We start from the raw sequence: 13,446 nt of genomic DNA on the forward strand, positions 1-13,446 counted from the left end.
ATCGATGAGATGGCCTCTTGTTTGACATGGACGGTCAGTGACCAGCTAGACAACCCTGACTCCTCAGTGAATCGGCTTCTGATGCTCAATTGGTCATTTAATGACATTTTCTTCAAATCATTCTTCAGCTTATATATTTCATCATTATCATCTTTTCCTAGTTTTTTGGTGATTGTCCAAAAACTTAGCTTTATCCTTATTCCCAACCGTGGCCTTGCTTATATGGGAAGATGGTGGGTGATGGGAAGCAATCTGAAAAGAAGTTTCAATTAGACCACTTCCCAGGTGGAAGGGAAGAGGTCATGTTTGCCCTTTCAACCTGAATTCCTATGTGGCCCATGGAGTATAGAAAGCACAAGAAAATAATTGAGAAATTACAAAACAAATTCACAAAATATACCGTAGGAGCCTTGTGTACCGAGGAAAAAAAATAACATGAAAATAGAAAAATCTCTAATCATTACAATTGGATTTGGAATGTATAGTTCCTCGCCTGGACTACTTGGCCCCAATAAAAAGCACAACGCTTCGCCTTGTCCTCTCATCGTATAACCTGATCTTGCTGTTTCTCTTCAACAATTTCTCTTGTCTTGGGTGGTTTAAGCAAATCAAGCTCTGTGCACAGCTGAACCGCCAGCAACACCAGAGAAACGTGGGTTGTTGAGTGTGCAGTGTTTCTGTACATCAGCAGGAGTTGGCTCAATCGTTTAGACAATGAACCTTGCTCTCTCATTACCTTCAATAAATGTTTCTTCATCTAAACGAAGCGTTTTGCCAGCCCGTTCATGGCAGGGTGATACGGAGTGGATCCAATGTGGTGAATCCCATTCTCTTTTAAATAGTTAGTGAAGTCTTGCGATGTGAACTGTGCGGTCCAGTATCGCTCACCAGTTGTTCAGGAAAACTCAATGAATTGAAAATTTCCCCCAATCTTTCAATTGTTCTCCCTGAGGATGTTATCTTCAGGCACCAACCACAATGAGAAACATACAGCCTTTGAACGGTCTGGCATAGTCTATATGTACTTGCTACCCATCCTACATAGAAACAAAAAAGATAGAAGCAGGAGGAGGCCATTCGGCCCTTCGAGTCTGCTCTGCCATTCATCACGATCATGGCTGATCACCCAACTCAGTAGCCTAATCCTGCTTTTTCCCCAAAACCTTTGATCCCATTCGCCCCAAGTGCTATATCCAGCCGCCCCTTGAATACATTCAATGTTTTGGCATCAACTACTTCCTGTGGTAATGAATTCCACAGCCTCACCACTCTTTGGGTAAAGAAATGTCTCCTCACCTCCGTCCTAAATGGTCTACCCTGAATCCTCAGACTGTGACCCCTGGTTCTGGACTCCCCCACATCGGGAATATCCTCCCTGCATCTACCCTGTCTAGTCCTGTTAGAATTTTATAAGCCTCTATGAGATCCTCCCCTCATTTGTCCTTTTCAGACCATTCCCATGGGTGAAATGGAGCTAATAGCAGCAGATTTTACACTTTTGCACAAGATATTCCCACCTTCACCTCGATTTCGGCACTGAGCGCCAGCTGCCAAACCGCCCCCCCCCCCCCGCCCATCTCCTTCATCCTTACCGTGCCGCAATGGCCTCTGTGTTTAATACACATTTCCTTAATAATGGTAGAATGATGACTCTCGTTCCCAACCTGTCTGTACGGATAGTTTGAGTTTTCGGGAGGAATATGGCCTTAACTCAGGATTTGCTCCCGAGGTATTGCCACTGAGTGCCATGTCCATGAGTTCTGACAGTACAGATCATTTCTAATATTGCTTCTTGTCCTGCAGTTACAGGAATGTTATCTACTTGCTGGAAGTAGAAAATATTTCTGCACTAACTGTTTATTGACGAATCATTGGGTAAGGGTAGTTGGGAGAGCCCATCAGTGTTGTCATGGAGATTTGATTAATGGTACTTTATTGTGTATGTCTGTGCCAACAAGAACAATACCCATCTCTGCATCCGACTCGCTGCCACTGATGGAATCCCGGTATGAGGCCCAAATGTCATTGTAGGAGGATGACGGTCTGTCAATAAAGTAAATTACCTCACAAATGGTTTTATTCTGAAAATGATTCCTGAGTCTTCCCTCTCTATCTATTGATTTCTGACTTATTCAAAGCTATTGGCTTCTCTTCACCTGTGAGTATCATGTGGGAAACCACCGCCCCACTCCTTGTGGTGATGCGTCACTTGCCAGTTGTGAAGGTAAATTCAGATCAAAGTGTGCCCGGTCTTTTGACTTGAGTGGTGCCTCCTTAGCTTGTACGAAGCCTGCTGTGCACTGATCCACCCACTTCGTTTTTCTGATTTGCCACAATAAGTTGTGTAAAAATTTAAGAACAATAGCTAGGTTAGGGACAAACCTCTCAAAATAATTTAGTAAACCCAAAAAAGATTGAAGTTGATTGACGTTTTGAAGTCAGATACCTCTGTAATGGCTTTGATTTTCGAAAGTGACTTGTGCAGTCCCTTTGCTTCTCTGACATGACCTGGGATATTCGATCGAAGGTTGGAAAAATTCACATTTATCTTTCTGGACTCTTAATCCATAATTTTCTGGCCTCTGGAGTGTGGCATCTAGGTTGTGGAGATGTTCTTCGTCATGCTTCCCAGTAACTAAGATATTGTCTAAGTAACACTGCAATCCTTCTAATCCATTAGAATTTGACCCATGGCATGTTGAAACAATGCAGGTACGGACTTGATGCCGAGTCAAAATCTTTTATATCTGAATAGCCCTTTGTGTGTCACGATTGTCAAATATTGTTGTGAATCTGGATCCACATTCATCTGGAGATAAGCTTGGCTAAGGGCAACTTTACTGAAGTGTTGGCCTTCAGCCAATCCAGCGAATAAATCATCAATCAAAGAAAGTCACTATCAATCCTGCACAGAGTACTGGATTGATAATCATTTTAAAAATTGTCACAAATGCATACCATTCCATCTCTCTTCATCACGGGTACTATCAGTGTGGCCCAATCACTCACATTAACAGGTTGGAGGACTCCCACTTTGACCAGCCACTTTAATTCTGCCTATACCTTAGGGTCTGATTGCGTACGGCACTGACTTTGCCTTTAAGCATCTTGCTTGACTTTTGGATTGGGCTACATTCACGACCTTTTGTAGTTCCTTGCGGTCTTGGGCAGAGCAGGAACCATACCAAGCTGTAATGCAACCAGAAAGAATGCTTTCTATTGTGCACCGGTCTAAGTTGATGAGAGCCGTAGTAGACATGCTGAATTTCCTTAGCTTCCTGAGAAGATAGAGGCATTGGTGGGCTTTCTTAACTATAGCGTCAGTGTGGAGGGACCAGGACAGGTTGTACATTTAACGACAATTCATCTTCAGATTGTGACTCGAGTCCTTTTTTGCCCCTTTTTGTGCCGCATGGATACATTTTCCTTTATTTGACGTTCCATTTGATGCATTCAGTTTTGCTTTATATAACTCTGTCCTGAAACTTGTTTCTTTTTCCAATAGGTGCATTCAATGTGGCCCTTTATTGACACAATTCCTGCACATGATATAATTGCATCGACATTCTGCTGCTATATGCTCGGTTTTTGCACACCAATGGCAATTGTGAGTCTATGTCTATGTTTGGTTTTCAGCTGACGCCTTATGAAATCTTGTGCTCAAACTTAACTGTTGAGCTTCTTTGGCTGCTATTTCCATAGATACAGCAACTTCCAAAATTTTCTTTAAGGTTAGGTGGCTTTCTGTTAACAACAATTTTTGAATAGCCTTGCTCCTTAAGCCACAAACATATCTATCTCTAATGGTGTCATTCAAGACATCCCCAAATTCAGAGGGTTGGGCCAGTCTTTTCAAGGTAGCTACAAACTGTGTGATGGATTCACCTGCTTGTTGATTGCAGTTATGGAACCTAAATCTTTCTGCGATGACTAAAGTTTTTAGTAAATAGTGCCCTGCAATATTTCCACTATTTCATTGTAGGTTTTCGTGCCTGGTTTTTCTGGCTGACTTCTCAGGAGGTTAAATACTTTTCCTCCCATTATGCGCAGTAAGTTGGGACAACTATATTTGCTGCAATCTTGCTTGCTTGAACAAAATAGTCAAATCTCTCTGTATATGGGCTCCATCATTTTGTATTCTCATCGAACGGTTCCACGGCATCAAATAGCCCTGCCATTTTTACTATGGAAAGGACCTGCGTGAGCACAATGTGCCATGTAATTTTTAACACTGCGTCGCTTCCTTATTCCCCAAAACAAAATAAGCCTGAGCTCTGCCTGTGTCCCTTTGTGTTTTGCAACACACTCCAGCTCTCAACTCATTGTTGCAGGGTACCTTCCTTCAAAAAGTTTATTTATTAGTCACAAGTAAGGCTTACATTAACGCTGCAATGAAGTTACTGTGAAATTCCCCTAGTCACCACACTCCGGCGCCTGTTCGGGTCAATGTACCTAACCAGCACGTCTTTCAGACCGTGGGAAGAAACCGGAGGAAAGCCTTGCTGCCCTCGGTGCTGTTCTAGACCTCTCCGGGCAGAGCACGTGGTGAGCTTTATTCCGAAGTTGTTTTCTCCAGAATCTCCGATTATTTTTTGGTTCCTCTGGTTGCTGAGAGTGTTGTTTGGCACCCCGTCACCAGCTTTCGTGTAGCAATGATTCCAATTATTTATTCTGCTGGCCAGTATCTACAACGCTGACGGACTTTTCCCACTTTTTTTTCTTTTGGAGTGGCTGCAAGTTTGGTCCGATCGCCTCGGGGCCGGATTTCTATGTGGCGGTTTTAATAGGTAGGACTCGAAGGCTCAAACAAATGAAGAGCTTTATTGAAAAGATGTTAACTCTACAGGCTGCTAAAATAGACTGTCTGTTTTCCCTGCAAAGAACTGATGGCTCTTAAAGTGCCCTGTTCCACTGCAAAGCTGTTAGTGAGGAAACTCGAGAAATAACACGAATACACGACAATAAGTATTTTCTTTCATTGACACTCGTGCTATTCCTGGTTTGTGACGCAATGTACTAAGACGTGTTTTCATGGTAAAATGAACGTGCTAATTGTTTGGTGACTGATCATGAAGCCCTGGATCTGATCAGAGTTTATAACCTGCACCAAGAAGGGAATAAAATATTCCCATTGGTGAATGGGCAATCATCCCCTTTCTGTTTTTAGACAAATGTAGTTTTAATCTGTGTGGTTTTGTAAATGTAAAGCTTGGGGAAGAGGTGAAGCACTGAAACCTCAGGATAAATGTTCTTTCTGTGCTAGTAATTGCCACAGATGCCTTGGGGAGAAGAAGAAACCAGCAGGTCTAAATCATGCTGCAATAAAGCAGAAGAAATGAAAAATATATCTAATTAAAAAATAATGCTTTATGTGTTTAGAGCCACATTCACATTGTTTGAACCATCTATAGAGTAATTGGAGGAATTGAAAGAGATTACTGCTACATTTCAAATGTATTTTTGCTGTGACTCCTTGTTTCAAGTCAGATGACCAAATTCACATTACCCAAGGTAGCCTGAGAGCCCCACCTCCTGGGTTATTTCATCGGGGAACCATGGGGTGCTGTGCTCTACCACTCAATGCTGCAGAACATCAAGACATCAGCATTCAGATTGCAGTATCCACTGGGAATACTGCACCTGAATTAACTCAGCAATGTTGATTGATTTGCTCCCCATACAGTTTCAACCTGTACATCGTCAGTACGTTAGAAAAACGTTCGCAATGATGCTGTCGAATGGCACAGTGGCACATTGGTTAGCACTGCTGCCTCACAGCGCCAGGGACCTGGGTTCAATTCCCGGCTTCCTGGGTCACTGTCTGCACATTCTCCCTAGTGGCAACTAGGGAATTTCACAGTAACTTCATTGCAGTGTTAATGTAAGCCTTACTTGTGACTTGTGTCTGTGTGGGTTTCCTCCGGGTGCTTTGGTTTCATCCCCCAGTCAGAAAGATGTGCGGGTTAGGTGCATTGGCCATGCTAAATTCTCCCTCAGTGTACCCGAACAGGTGCCAGAGTGGGCGACTAGGGGATTTTCACAGTAACTTCATTGCAGTATTAATGTAAGCCTACTTGTGACACTAATAAATAAACTTCAAAATAAACTTTAATAAACTGGATCCATATGCACAATTCTTCATTTATAACAAATATTTAAGTAATGGTTCCTCTAAAACTCAACAATAGCAGATAATGGTAAATGACTTACCCTGAGTTTAAAGTAGAGACCGGTGATTATAATCCCATACACAAAGAGTATTCCATCCAGAATATAACACCACTTAGGGTCATTCAAGCTCATAGCTTCAGCATCTGTCAAAATTACAAACAGAAAACCCGCTCAGCCATTTTTCCAAGTGTTTATTTTTGCTCTTAATTGATATCTGGATCTTTCTTTACTAAATATCCCCAGTATCCAGGTTAAGCTTGCAACAGATATGTTCATTGAATATTGAAAACTACCTTGATGAATGTGACGATTGTTTTCTCAGTTGCTATCTGTTGATCATCGTGATCGAGTTAATGATCTCTGAAGACAATGTACACAGCCAGGTATAAAGTAGATTGCCTTAGGAATTTCTAAAATTAACGTGAAGAACAAGGATTGTTTGTGGAGATATCTTCCCCCTATTGGGGAAGGCCCACTGTACAGGGGGTAGGCTTGATGGGCTTTTCCTGCCCATGTCTGTAATATCATCTGTTTCTGTCCCTTTTCCTATTCAGTGGTGGGACATGGGCGTCGCTGGCAGGCCAGCATTTATTATCCATCCCTAGTTGCCCGAAAGCAGTTGAGAATCAGCCACGTTGCTGTGGGTTTGGAGTCACATGTAGGCCAGATCAGATTTCCTTTCTTAAAGGACATACGTGAACCAGATGGGTTTTTCCAATAATCAACAATGGTTTCATGGTCATCAGTAGAGGCTTAATTCCAGATATCTGCCGTGGCGGGATTCGAACCTGGGTCCCCAGAACATTATCTGAGATTCTGAATTAATAGCCTAGTGAGTCCATTCCCTTCCCTTGCATTATCCTGTCTTCTGCTGAGACTCTCATTCACCCTCATCATTCCAAACAACTCTCCACATATTCTATAAATTTACACTTGTCCTAAACTTATCCTAAATTTACACCTGTCCTAAATTCTGCCTGTATCCTAACCTGCAGCAATCTCAGTCACCTCTCAATCCTATTCTCTCTGAGCTATATTAGCCCTCAGTTCGCCAACTCCACAAATTGAAAATTCTCATCCTCCTGTTTCTATCTATTCATGGGCTTGCTCACGCCTATCTCTGTGACTCCTTCTGGACTCTCCATTTCTCTGACTCTTGTATAACCTTCCCTACTTCACCCCATCTTTGGCAGTTCAGCCACCTAAACCCTGTGCCCTGTCATTCACTCTAAACCTAACCAACTCTTCTTCTATTCTTTCAGCCCACTTCTTACAACCTTCACTGATCACGGATGTGATCATCTCTCCCAATATTTCCCTTTTTGGCTTGGTGTCTATTTTTCTAATTGCATCACTGCTTTATTCGCATCATTGGCACCACCAGCATTTGCCACCCATTCCTAATCGACCTCGAGAAGATGGCGGTGAGCTGCTTTCTGGAACCACTGCAACCCATCTGGGATAGATATGCCTGCAGTGCTGTTAGGAAGGGACTTCAGGAATTTGACTGGGAAGGAACGGTGGTACGGTTCCAAGTCAGAATGGTGTGAGGCTTGGAGGGGAATTTTCAGGTGGTGGTGTTCCCATGTGTCTGTTGCCCTTGTCCTTCTAGGTGGTAGAGGTCACGAGTTTGGAAGGTGCTGTTGAAATATGGTCCTTATATTTGTGCAATTTATTGGCAGTTATTTGGGTGACATTTAGTGGAGGTGATGAGCGTCTTGCCCATTGACTGAACAGCTGGTAAGAGCTTCAGTTGCCTCTAATGGAGCAAGCACGCTGTATTAGTGTCACTCGGGCGCTTAACTGGACAGGAGTGGGCCTTCTCAAGGACCTCAGAATGGAGGTCCGCCTGCTGAGGGCTGCCAGCACATTAGAAGTTGGCAGCTTTATTCAATGGCTGTGCCATCAAGGAGGTGATGGCTGCTATTGGCCTGACATTCACCTGAGGCCTAGTATCCCCGCTGGATCCCAGGTCACAGTTGAATGATGGCGGGAGAGGAGTTGCAGGGGTAATGCAGGGAGGGCATTAGAGAGGGGTCAGCAGCAAGGACAGGTGTGTGGTTCTCAGTGGATAGCCCCTTTCCTTTGCCAGGCTCCTCAATCAGGGTAGCTTTGTACCTCGTACTAAGTACTTTTGAATGAGGGGCCTCCCCCAGGAGTCTGCAAGCAGCTTGTCATGCCCCTCCATGTCAAGCCCCCCGCCAGCTGTTCAGTTAATACCAGCTGGAGCAGCCCTATAAATACTGTGGCTACAAGAGAAGCTCATAGACGGGTAATTCTGCTGCAAGTAACTCAACTTCTGACTTCCCAGAGCCACCTCACCATTCACAAGGCACAAGCCAAGAGTGTGATGGAATACTCTTCACCTGCCTGGGTGAACATGGCTCCGACAACAAGAAGCGCAACACCATCCAGGACAAAGCACCCCATCCACCACTTTAAACATTGACTCTCTCCACCACTGACACATAGTGATAGTGGTGTGTACCATCTACAAGATTCACGAAGGCTGCTTTCACAGCATTCTTCCAAATCTGCAACCTTTACGACCCAGAAGCAGCAGGACAGAAGACACATGGGATCACCACTAATTGCAAGTTTCTTCCACGTCAGAACCACCCTGACTTTAACGATATCATCGCTCCTTCACTGCCACTGAGTTAATAATCTGGAACTTCCTTCGTAACAGCATTGTGGTTGTACCTACACCACATGGACTGTAACGGTTCAAGATGGCAGCTGGCTACCACTTCTGAAAGGGACTAGAGGTGGTCCGGCATGGCTGAGAATGCTCACTTCCCAAGAACAATTTGAGTTAAAATAGCTGTGGCCTCATGCTGCACAGTCCATGGGGAACCCCCATCTGTCCCACCAACACTTACCCTCCCTAAACATACCTGGAAATCAGGACTATCAGTTCCAACCACTGCACTGGACTTTCTGAATTAAAAAGCAGTGTTGACCATCTCCTTTTCTTCCTTTTTTTCTCTTTTCTGTTGGCTGGTGGCTCCAGGAGAGGGGGAGGAAGGAAATGGGTTGCCCCCTGAAGAAGCACAGGGAACCGAAAGAGCAAATTTGAGTCATCAAAGGAGTTCACCGCGAATGGGAATCGATGGTTTTGAACCACTGGAGAAGAGAGAGTGGGTCATCTAAACCTCGATGGGGGAGGAAATATGTGGTGGAGCCTAAATTGAAGTGATAACGAAGTGTGTGTGGGTGTATGCTGAGAAAAGGGGCGCTGTGTGGACTGAACCAAATGCAAAGAACCTCTATATATCAGTATTATTCAAATTACATTTATTTTGGCCTATTGATTCTGTTTTTTCCAGCCTGCGGTCTCGTTCTGCCTCTACGTCCTTTTCAACCCACCAGGTTGAGAACTAAGAGACCGCAAGCATTGCAAGCATTGTACTAACTTGAAATTTCTTCCTCCAGATTATCTTTCTTTTCCTCCTTTAATGGAAGACCGAGAACCATCATTTAACCTCACAAAATGCCCATTACTCCAGTGCAAACCTTGGTGGGGAGTGCCGGCAGACTATACAACTGCTGAGACATCATATCCAAGACCAAGCCTACCCATACATAAGAATCCCAGTTGGAAGCACTGGGTATTGCCCTCCTTTTCCTAAACCAGGAGTTTGTCGGCTGATTGTAGCATCCTTCCCTTCGCTCCATCTTAGATTCGTTACCTCAGGAAGGTTTAGCTCTGCAGTTAACTAGGTAAGCACATTAAACCAGAAACATTTCTATTATCAAAATCAGGAGTGCACTGCCTACAAAGAGTAATATTTAGAGATGTAGGTGAATGATGCCATCATTTGGGTTGGTTCTTGATTCCAGATGGCCGCTGAGCTTATTGTCCCACAGTCACAAATACTACAAGAACTACAGTTCTGAATTTCCACTTGGTTCTCTCTTGATCTCCCACTTTAACTTTGGCGAAAATCCCGCAGAAACCACATCAACAGCCAAGTTTAATCATCTGCTATTTCTCTAGGAGAGGAGGTCCGCTGATGTCCTGCTGGAGATTCCCTAAGGAAATCCCAAGCCGGTAAAAGCTTAGGGCTCAGAAATCACAGATCATCGTTTTGGTCAAAAGATATGAAAGAGGCAAATTGAATGTAACCTGGGAGATTTTCGTAAGACTATCTGAGTCAGAGGCTAAACTGGAAGGGTTAATTCTCTGGGACATACTCTAAGACAGGAAGCTGTTCGGAGAGATTTTAATCTTTCTATATAAATCATATTTGAGAATGTCATGTGCACAGCTGGAGTTGTATTGTTGTTTTCCGTACGGCTGCACCCCATTAATGTTTCAGAGAAACAGGATTAATTAACCTTAAATGTTTAAAGGCGTATCAGAATTTGCTGAATGCTGTTCGTGTAATGTTGCAGGATGCCCCTGTGCTGCTAGCTCCTGGCTTCTTGTCTGTCAGAATGTTAGTGTTTCAGTAGAGCCAGTCTGACATTCAGCCATCTTCAAAAAGCAAAGCATAAAGGTTCCAAAACTGTAATGTGTTGAAATCAGGTTGGGCTTCTTTCCTACAGCTTATACCACGAAAATCCCTCAATTAAATAAGCTCTGAATCACTGTTGGCTATTCATCATTGTATGTAGAACCTTAAAAAACATTCATTGTGAATATATACAGTATAAATATATAGTAATTGACATTGCACAGATAAAGCACATATCTCGTTGTTATATGATTGGAGAAACATATACTTTCAAAGCTACTCAGGAAACCTGAACAATGGGTTTTTTATGCTCAAGCAACCACATCCTTTTACAAAATAATGGTGTTATGTCCCTGGCTCCTCGCTGCTAGTCTTTTTAACTTGTGTCCTTGATTAAACCTGTCCATCAAAGTGGCCGGAAATACAGAGACGGTATGTTTAGCTGACTGTTGCTTTCTTCAGCAGACAGATTATGCTATAGAGAGCATCCAACTACACGTATTAGAGTCACACAGCCTAGAATGAGGTCACTTGGTCCAATGCATTTCTGTTTGAAAGAGATCTTCAGTTATCCCACCAAGCTGCCCTTTCCGCATGTCTCTTCAATTGACTCTCCTTCAAGTGTTTGTCCAGCTTCTGTTTGAAAATTCTATTGAAGCTGCTTCCACCATCCTTTGAGGTAGCGAATTTCAGGTCACAGCAACTTTTAAAAAAAAAATTCATCAGATCACCTCTTTGCCTCTTTTGGCAATTGCCTTCAATCTGTGTCCTTTTGTTAGCCAACTCTCCTGCCAGCGCAAACAATTTCTCCCAGTGTACTCTAATCAAAATCCCTCCATGTTTTAAACACCCGCATTAAACCTCCTGCCAGCCTTCTCTGCTGGATGGAAGACAATCCCAACTTCTCTCATTTCTCCACATAACTCCTATTCCTCATCCCTGGGTCAATTCTAATACATTTCCTCTGCATGCTCATCTTTCCTAAAGGCCCAGAGTTGGATTTAATACTCCAACTTCAGTGATCTATAAGGGTTTATAGCGTAACTTTCTTGCTTTTGTACTCCATGTCTCTTTATTGGTAAACCCAAGGGTTTCATAAGCTTTTTAAAAGACTTCTCAGCTTGTCCTGCCGGTTTCAGAGACTTGTGTGGATAACTCCCGGATTTCTGTTTTTAAATTCTACATTTGTTTATATTGCCTGATTTCAATCTTTGTACCAGAATACATTATGTCACACTTCTCTGTATTAAGTTTCGTCTGCCATATGTCTATCTATTTCTCCAGTCCAGCACGGACAATTTATCTTTAAAAATCCACGCTGGCTGACACTTACCAATTTCCAATGTTCTCCCACTCTACCATCCTTGAACATTTCCCCACCGCTGACGTAGGGCGGACTGGCCTATAGTCACTACGTTTAGCCGTATCCCCTAGCTTTTATAGGATGTAATATTTGCAACCTTTCAATCCATTGGTACCACTTCCATATTCAAGGAGGCATTGTGGTTACGGCCTCCACTAATTCTACCCTTACTTCCCTTAGCGATCTAAGATGCATCCCATCTAGACCAGTGACTTTTCTACTTTGAGTGCAGCCAACCTTTTAAGCACCTCCACTACCTATTTCCCCAGCACTAGCACACTGCACCCTCACCAGCCCACTTTTCTATGATATTTGTAGCATCCTCTTATTTTATGAATACAAATTGCCAAATATTCATTTAGTACTCCGGCCATGCCTTCATGCCAAGATGATATCATTTTTGGTTTCCAAACATTTTTTCCTTAACTGCCTTTATATTTTGAAAAGCATTTAGATAGTTACATGGGTAAGGTGGGTATAGAGGGATACGGGCCAAACACAGGCAATTGGGACTAGCTTAGTGGTTTAAAAAAAGGGCGGCAAGGATAAGTTGGGCCGAAGGGCCTGTCTCCATGCTGTAAACCTCTATGACTCTATGGCTCTATTTGTATGTTTATAAAATACTTCAATGTTGCAGTTCAGGCAGTAGAACAGTTGATAGCACTCCCGCCTCTGAGTCATAGGTCTGGATTTTTGAAGCAGGCTGGGGAAGCTGATACACAAATGAATTCCAGGTCCCCATTCCGTGCATGAACTGTGTGGCTCTTCTGAAACTATTTTTAACTGTAAATGGGATGATTGGACAGGAGGTGAGCTTGGCACCCAATTAGAGGCATCTATTGACTCAAGGAGGTGGGAGCTGCCAGTCTACCAAAAGGCTGGTGGCAGCCATTTTGGAGGCTGTCATTGGCTTTCTAAGGAGAGCAACCAGCTCATGAGGTGACCAGAAGGGGAAATAGGGCACAAATAGATGTCAAATTGAGGTACAGCACATGATCTCACTCCAGCTTACTCTTAAATTTCATAAAAAGGAAATGACTTATTTTTATTTAACAGCAACCTGAACAGCAGAAGATGCTATTTTGATGAAGAGTAAGGGTGTTATCCCACTGCCTTATCCCTCAATAATTATCCCGCAATATCACAAAAACAGCTATTTTGCTCATTATCACATGGCCGCTTGTGGGATCTTGCTGTGCAGAAAGAGCCGGCTACATTTCCAACACGACAACAGTAACCATGCTTAAATACGTCATTGGCTGTAAAACACTTCGGGACATTCTGTGGTCATGAGAGGTGTAATGTAAAGTTTCTGTCTATTCCTTTTATGCTACCCACAAACCTATACTTTCAGTAAACCTCTTGATTCTCTATTTTGTTATGCCCCTGACATTTATCAGAATCCTCATTTTCTGTTTCATTTTTAATTTCTATATCCTTAACCATCAATGG

At 43.1% G+C, this 13,446-nt stretch overlaps 1 protein-coding gene across 2 annotated transcripts in view; it reads right to left on the reverse strand.

Moving 5' to 3' along the window:
• cd247 (CD247 molecule) overlaps positions 1–13,446 on the reverse strand; it is a 151,873-nt gene that overhangs the window by 28,310 nt on the left and 110,117 nt on the right. For both annotated transcript variants that reach the window (XM_078232973.1, XM_078232972.1), the window contains exon 2: positions 6,211–6,314. In XM_078232973.1, the coding sequence (XP_078089099.1) occupies positions 6,211–6,303 (93 nt within the window). In that variant the 5' untranslated portion in view covers positions 6,304–6,314. The remainder of the gene's footprint in view (positions 1–6,210; positions 6,315–13,446) is intronic.

This window comes from Mustelus asterias, chromosome 17 (genome assembly GCF_964213995.1).
Source record: "Mustelus asterias chromosome 17, sMusAst1.hap1.1, whole genome shotgun sequence".
In the NCBI taxonomy this organism is placed as follows: Eukaryota; Metazoa; Chordata; class Chondrichthyes; order Carcharhiniformes; family Triakidae; genus Mustelus; species Mustelus asterias.